Genomic DNA, 8,863 nt, shown 5'->3' on the forward strand with positions numbered 1-8,863 from the left:
GTACCTACCATATTTTTTTCAAAATTTCCCGACTACTATTAAGGGAGATATTGCATATTTTCACTTTTAACGTTTGGCCCCCTGGTGGCCAAACCATGAAACGAATCGGACCGAAACTTGGTCTCCCAAGTGTCATTACATAAGGGTACATGTGTACCAAGTTTCAACTCAATAGCTCTAACAGTTACGAAACGTGCCCTGCTAACGGACGACGGACGACGACGACGACGACGACGACGACGACGACGACGACGACGGACGACGGACGCCACGGTATGGGATAAGCTCACCTCTGCTAAGAGGTGAGCTAAAAAGTACACCTTGGACCAATCAATCTGCACAAAATTTTATATGTGTCAAGAAGAACCCTTTGCTATAGTATAATAAAGTTTCAAAACAATCCAATACCGATTGCCTGCGAAAAAATGATTTCCGTACACCATATCCATCAAAACGTCACTGACGCATTGATATGGCCCTGTCAAAATACAAGTTTTAAACTGACCAGTGAGACCACATTTTCTTAAATATATTATCAAAAAGCATATTTCTGTGATGGCCTGACGCTGTAGATTAAGAATCAACCACAGATTGAGAATTAATTCCACTTTGGTCCATCCCAGCCTGACATTTTAATAAGCTCTATGTAACTGTGCACACTTCCGTTTGTGGATGAATACACGTCTCTGCCCTAGTATTATGAGTACAAATTTGTTTAAACTTGGTATTTCTAAATTGTCTAAGTTTCATAATGTTCAAATGTTCAAAAAAGGACTAATGTTATACTCATCCTATATCTAATCAAAATTATTTTATGGTAAATGGAATCTCTTGTTAGAGAGTGTACAAAGTGTTCTCAAGAGAAATTATTGAATGATTTTGAAAAGAATAAACAATATCAATTTGGAAGAACCTATAAATGTAAATCATGTACAAACAAATATAAAACAAACTATAGAATTCACAAAAGGTCAAATAATCCATCTTTTAAAAAATCATGTAATTTAACTTGGAGGTTGAATGATTGTATTAGACATAAACAACAGAAATCTTATCTTGAAAAATATCTTGATTGTTCCCTTGATGTCTTGTACAAGTGGTTTGAGTTTCAATTTGATGAAAATATGACATGGAATAATCATGGAGATTATTGGCATATTGATCATATTATTCCACAATCACATTTTGACCATACTGTTGAAGAAGAACTTAAGCTTTGTTGGAACTGGCGTAATTTGAGACCTATTACTAAGGAGGAAAACTGGAAAAAAGGTAAGAAAAATAACTACAAATTATACTATCAAAATGTGTCACTAGCTTCTGAATTTTTAGAATTAGAAGAAAATTGAAAAACTTTTTCTATAATAAAAGAAGACTCCATCCATGATAATTCTATAATTCTCATGGGCGGTGGTGAGCCCTAAGTTCTATTTTTTCGCTCAATTGAGGATTAACTAGAATTTTAAATTTCACCTTGAAAGAGATCCGTAATTCTTTATCTTATGTCTATATGTTAGAATTTTTATCTCGTTCGTTGATAGCTCCTCTATTAGTAACATGTCTTTTTTTATAATCATTTATGATTATAAAATGAGTTATTGAAACCGAAACTAAAAAAAAGGGGAATCCCCCAAACGTATATTTAATAGAAATTATTTTATTGAAAATGGAGCGAGCATCAACGAAAAAATTAAAAAATTTTCCTATAAATAAAGACATGTTTACATCGTCAAATGTTCAAGATTTGTTATCGACTGATGAGCTAAAAATTTTAGCTTATAGACATAAGCTAAAAAATTATGGAAGTCTATCAAGAGCAAAGTTACTTGAGGGACTTGAACAGATCCCCAACAGTTTCAACGACATCGAAGTGAAAATTGACAAGCCAATAACTGACTTGTCACAAATTGAAAAACGAGTTTTAGCTCAACGACTAGGGTTAAATCCTAGAAAATTTAAAAAGGAGCAGCTAGAACAAATCATCAAAGAGAAAATCCAAAAAGAAAATCTCACCAACATTAAACCTAAACCTGTAAAGTCAAAAATATCAATTAGAAAACCATTGTTAGAAAAAGTAAAAGAATTGGGTCACAAAAATTTTCAGAATCTCAATATTAAGAAACTGAAAGAGCTTCTGACCAAAGAACCAGTCAAACGTATTTTAAAATCAGATCTTTTCAAACAAGCTAAGGAACTTGATATTAATGTCAAAAGTTCCATGACTAAGAAAGTCATTCAAGACCTGATTGAAAAATTTCAAAAAATTAAAACATTTAAAAAAAACTCAGCTTTCAGAGGATTTGCCAATCATTTTCAATTGGAAGGCTTGCCTCATATTGACATTGAAAACTATCTCAATAAAATTAAATCATCTCTTCAAGATAAATTGAAAGCTGAAAATAAGGAAGGATTAAAAATTAATCTAGTCCTCACTATTCTTATGAAGAGGAAGAATGAATTAAAAGAATTTCAACTGCGTTCTAGGCACACACTTTATGTGAGTCAAGAACTAGATTATTCCAAGATGATTGAAGACTTTCTCAATGAATTGGAAAACCTAGTGAACAAAGGTTCAGGTTGGAAATTTCTAGAAGTCATCAAGATGGAACTACATACCATCAATTACACACCTCTGTCAGGATCAAGCTATATTCCATTACCATCACATATTCAAAAGAAACGAGCAGTCATCAATGTCCAAAATGATGATCAAAAATGCTTCAGATATTCAGTAGAAGCAGCATTATTAAACTTAGAGAAAAACACAGAACGTGTTTCAAATTACAATAAACCTGACTTTGACCACATGTTCAAAGACCTAGACTATCCTGTCAAAATCAAGGATATGGATACATTTGAAAAGAATAACCCTGATTTAGCAGTCAATGTCTTTACATTTATTCCAAAGCAGAAAGAGAAGGGTCTTATCTACCCCATTTCACCAGTCAGACTCTCTGAGAGAAATATAGAAAATCCAATCAATCTTCTGTACTATAAAGATGAGAACGATATTCCAGATAATGAAAAAATAGAAGATGTGAAAGATAATGCTAACTACCACTATGCGTGGATTAGAACTTTTTCAAGACTTATATCTGCCTCACATTCTAAGCATGATGGACAGGTGAAAATATGCTTCAGATGCATGAAAGTGATATCAGCATCAAATAGTAACCTTCTCAATGAAAGATACAACCAACATAGTGAGAATTGTAAAACGTTTGAATGTGTCAGAGTGAGTATGCCTAAGGAGCATGAAAAGATCATGGAATTTAAACAGAAAAAATTTGAGCAAAAGCATCCTGTGATGATCGTCGCAGACTTTGAATCATCGTTGAAAACAATTGATCAACAATTAGGAGAAAAGACTGTTCAAATTCAAGAACATATTCCTAACTCATTCAGTTTCTACATATGTTATGACACACATCAAATTCAGGCTGACAATCTATTCGTAGAATTTAGTGTCCACCATTCTGATGAAGATATCGGAGAAAGATTCTGTGAAGAGATTGAAAAAGCTGTGTATGACATTTATGACAAGCATTTCACCAATCCTAAAGCTATGTTAGCTTTAACCAAAGAAGAAAAGGTGAAGCACAAGACAGCTAAAACATGTTATGTCTGTCACAAGGTGTTCACAGAAGAAAATCATAAAGTTCGTGATCACAATCATTTCACAGGCAAATACAGAGGGCCAGCTTGTAATAAGTGTAACCTTCAATTACAAGCTCCAAACTTCATACCAGTATACTTTCATAATCTTTCAGGTTATGATGCACATTTATTCGTGAAAAATCTGAAAGGAAGACTGACTGTCATCGCGAAAAATTCTGAAAATTATATATCATTTTCCAAGGAATTACACATCGATGAGCATAAAACACTGTCCATCCGATTTCTTGATTCTTATCGACTTATGCAGTCATCACTAGCAAATTTAGCTAAGAATCTCCCTAATGATGAAAAGAAACATCTTTCACACTATTTCAAAGAAGAACAATTCAATCTCGTCACGCAAAAAGGCATCTATCCTTATGAATGGGTAGATTCATACCATAAATTTGAAGAAACAGCATTACCTCCTATCCAAGCCTTTAGCTCAGCCCTCAACGCGACACACATTTCGCAAGAAGACTATAATCATGCACAACATGTGTGGAAAACATTTGGTTGTAAAACCTTTAGAGATTATCACAATTTATACCTCAAAACAGATGTTCTTTTACTAGCAGACATATTAGAAAATTTCAGACAGACATGCATGACCATTTATAATATAGACCCAGTGTGGACTTACTCAGCCTCAGGTCTATCTTGGCAAGCGACGCTGAAAAAAACAGATGTTAATATTGAATTGTTAACAGATGCTGACATGCACCTTTTCTTTGAATCTGGCATTAGAGGAGGCATCTGTCAAGCAAGTCACAGATATGCAAAAGCGAATAATCCTGATGTGACAGATTTTGATCCAGAAAAGCCTATCAGTTATATCGCTGATCTTGATGCGAATAATTTATATGGCATAGCCATGAGTGAAAAATTACCACAAAGTAATTTTAAATGGATGACACCATCAGAATTAAAAAATTGGAAGAAAATTCCATGTAATTTAGAAGTAGACTTAGAATATCCTCAAGAATTACACGAACATATCAATGGTAAGTTGATGCTTAATTTACACAACAAGAAAAAATATGTTGTTCATCACAAAGCATTAAAATTCTATCTGAGCCAAGGTTTAAAATTGACTAAGATTCACAGAGGTATAAGCTATACAGAATCATACTTTTTAAAAGAGTACATTGACTTAAACACGAGTCAACGAGCCAAAGCGAAAAATGACTTTGAAAAGGATTTCTTCAAACTCATGAACAATTCATGTTTTGGAAAAACAATGGAAAATGTCAGAGATAGAAAAAATATAAAGCTGACGACTAATGTCCCTCAGCTTCGAAAATGTGTCAATTCGAACAATTTCAGGTCCAGTAAAATATTTGGTGAAAATTTAATCATGGTAGAATCTCAAAAATCAGAAGTGTGTTTGAATAAACCCATCTTTATGGGTCAAGCGATTCTTGATCTTTCAAAAATACATATGTATAATTTTCACTATAATCATATGTTAAAAAAGTATGGTGAGAAAGCACAACTGTTGTACACAGATACAGATTCTTTAGTCTATCATATTGAAACACCTGATATTGACAAGGATATGAAACAAGATGCACATTTATATGACTTTTCCAATTTTCCAAAAGATCATCCCATGTTTGATGAAACAAACAAAAAAGTCCTTGGCAAAATGAAGGATGAAGAAGCTGGTCACAGAATCACTGAATTTATCGCTTTGAGGTCTAAGTTGTATGCCTATACAACGGACCAAGATGAAGCGGTGAAGAAGTGTAAAGGTGTGAAGAAGAGCGTTGTTAAAAATGAGATTTCCTTTGAAGACTATAAGACAGTACTATTGGAAAAAATACCAATTGAAAAAAGCATGAATGTGTTTCGATCAAGACATCATCAATTGTATACTGAGAAAGTGAGCAAAGTAGCGTTGAATGCGAATGATGATAAACGTACCATATTAGAAGATGGCATCTCCACGAAAGCTCTAGGTTTTAAACATTAAACAAGGGCTACCAATTTGGTAGCCCTTGAGGCCTTGAGGTCTTGAGGCCTAGCAAAATAGTGTGCCATTTTTGGCACACATGGAAAAATTTATTTAAAATAAATGACATTTCCTAACTATCTTAAATTTAACCCAAATGTCAGCTATCCTCTCAAGTATAAAAATAATGCGTTGAAAAAGAGTCCTTTCATCCATCAAAAAATCTATGTCACGCCCACTGAATTTTTTTACTTCAATACCATTGATATTTTTCCGGATAAGGTGACTCCAAGACAATTTACCACCTATGCTCAAGTAAAAGAGTATATTAAACATGCGACCATGGATAACTGGGAAAACCAATTTAAATTTGCATTATGGTGTGCGACATCAGGTTCAGGATTGTCATGGCATAATCATATTAATCATGCTGATCCTTTAGTTCAAAGTATTTTTAGATTCCATGTCTATTTTACCATCAGAAAGATATTACACCAGCTTAAAGTTCCTTTGCCAGACAATCCTGACTTTAATGCATTAAAAAATCCGTACAATAAACAAGCTTATGAAAATTTGAAACTTGAATTTGGCTCTGTTGACTTCAACTATTTTCACAAAGGTAAAATACAAGCATTAGACATTGTCATGGACAATGGCAACTATTATTTGAATGATCCTAGTAAGTTTCCGTTTAATGCCGATAAAAAAGGATATGTCTATGCAGACCATCATAGACTTTATATTGACACTTTATCGTTCATTTACTCAGACGATTGGACAAATTTTATCGCCCTAGACAGTCAAGGATTGACTAAAGCGGGCATGAGTCGCATCAATGAATCCATTCGAACCTATGTTTATTGTATTCTAGGTTCACAAACCATGATTATGCAAGATATTCTTGATTCATTGGACACACAAAAGCAATTTAGCATCTTAGTGGAAGATGCGATTCAAGGTCAAACATTAGTCGATTCTATCAAGACATTTCAGTCAGCGAGTATACTCATTCACTCAAAACAGGCGTATGCCTATGCTTTAGAAAAAGCAGGTTCACGACTAGATTTTGCCGTTGGGTTAGGATTACAACTTGTGCCTAGTCATATGCGATTACATATTGGCACCATTGAGGGTTATAATAACTCTCTGTTAACCGCTACAGAAAATACAACATTTGGCATTAATCCACAAATCAATGTCAGAAAAAAGCGACAAGCGACGAGCGCAGCGAGAGTGACTCGGTTGTCAAATTTGACAACCGAACAACCACAAACTAATTCATCAAATTTGATGAATGAAGCGAGTCATTTACCTTTTACAATAGGGTTAATTGTTGTAGGTTTTTTAGTTCAAACTATTCTTTAAAATAAATGCAAGAAGCATATGCAAGTTACAAATATCCTTCTGCTTTAAAATTTTATAAAATCATGAAAAAGAAGGATCCTAGTATAAAATTTGATGACATTGATCAATTTGTAAAATCTCACAAAAGCTATCAGCTTCACAAAAAGCAGTCCAATAAAATCCAAGGTCACATTATAGCTTATCGTGAAAATGCTCTTTGGTTCATGGATTTGTTGGACATGAGTAATTACTCAAGGCAAAATAAAGGGTACAAATGGATTTTACTTGCTATTGATACATTTACAAGAAAAGCTTATGCTGAAGCATTAAAAAATAAGACAAAGTTTGAAGTGAAAAATGGCTTTGAAAAAATTTATAATGATACTTCTAGTATTACACTTATTATTACAGATTCAGGCAATGAATTTTTAAACAAACCACTTCAAGATTTATTCAAGGAGTTAAACATTAGACATGGAACAGTGGATATTGGTGATCATCATGCATTAGGCTTAATTGATAGATTGAGTAGAACTATTAAAGAAATGGTCTTCAAAGATTTCACAGAGAAAAATACAGTCAAATGGGTTGATCATTTGCAAGATTACATTAGTGCATACAATGAAAGACCTCATTCTGGCATTTTAGACTATAGTCCAAATGAAGCTAACCTTCATGCTACTGAATTAGTTGAATTAAATGTAGAAAAATCTATGCCCGTTGTACACAAGTTTAACATTGGAGAATTAGTTAGAAAAAAATTGAAGAGACCACTATTTACAAAAGGTTACAAACAGATTTGGAGCAATAGAACTTACACTATCAAACATATTGAAGGTGTTCATGCTATCTTAAATAATGATGAAAGAGTTAGACTTGATGCTTTGCAGCAAGTGCTAGCTACAATTGATGAAGAAGCTGATTCTTCAGAGGTTGAGAAAGCAGATAAAGAAGCTAAAATTGAGTCAACAATTAAACACAAAGAAGGACTTGATAAAGAAAACATTATTGACTCACGGTTGAGAAAGAAGTAACATGTTTATAATGTAAAATCACACTATAAACAGCTTACTCAATTTGCAATGAAGGAAGTTCTTTCAGCTCTTTTGGCACATTTTTCCATCTTCTACGAGTGACCATATAGTCTAAATAAGTTCCAACGATAGCCCACCATGTTTCTAATTTGATGAAACTGTCATTCACTGATATCTCAAGTTGATCCACTTTAGTGTTGACTTTACTCGCTGTTATAACGTCTGCACCCCACGAACTGTTTTTAACCTTGAGGATTTCTTCTTTAATTTCAACTAGTACTTTGTCAATCTCATAATCCCACAAATTAAATCTATCTTTAACCTTGAGGATGTCTGCATTGAACTTGTCTTCCATATCTTGAATTTGATCAAAGTTAGAATATAAATTACTCATTTTATTTTATAAAAATTTTTACTATAAATAAATGGACACATCGTTTGGTAAATATCTTGATCCTTATAGATCAAACAAAGTACCCAAGGGGCTAAAAGCTAAAAGAAATTATGAAGTCATTACTCACAATCCTAATTCTGTAAATCCTGGAGAAACACTTTATGTGAAAATTCCTCAGCTTGAAAAAGGACAAGTGATTGTTCCTAAAAGTTTGAAACTTACATTTAAACTTTCTACCTCATCAAAAGCAAGTAATGCAGCCAATGCTGCAGCAGCTGGATTTGTGGCTAATGTAGGTAGAAATATTGTAGAAAGAATTACGACTAAATTGGGTGGAAAAACAATGAGTGAAGTGGACAAATCTTACATCTACACTACGTTCAAGGACTTTTGGTTGACAGAAAAACAAAGGAAAAATCGTGTTCAGCAAGGTATTGACAAGGAGCAACGAAAAGATGCACTTAAAACAGCATTTGGTGA

The 8,863-nt window shown here is 33.5% G+C and overlaps 1 protein-coding gene across 1 annotated transcript; it reads left to right on the plus strand.

Annotated features, from left to right (window-relative positions):
• Positions 1 to 1,666: 1,666 nt before the first annotated feature.
• Positions 1,667 to 5,632, plus strand: LOC135499232 (uncharacterized). Its single transcript, XM_064789893.1, has one exon. The coding sequence runs from the start codon at positions 1,667 to 1,669 to the stop codon at positions 5,630 to 5,632; it is 3,966 nt and encodes a 1,321-aa protein (XP_064645963.1).
• The last annotated feature ends 3,231 nt before the right edge of the window (positions 5,633 to 8,863 follow it).

The sequence above is a fragment of the Lineus longissimus genome, chromosome 14, assembly GCF_910592395.1.
Source record: "Lineus longissimus chromosome 14, tnLinLong1.2, whole genome shotgun sequence".
In the NCBI taxonomy this organism is placed as follows: Eukaryota; Metazoa; Nemertea; class Pilidiophora; order Heteronemertea; family Lineidae; genus Lineus; species Lineus longissimus.

Excerpts from the sequence above, each read along its gene's own strand:
- LOC135499232 (XM_064789893.1), top strand. The coding sequence starts at position 1,667 with ATGGAGCGAGCATCAACGAAAAAATTAAAAAATTTTCCTATAAATAAA.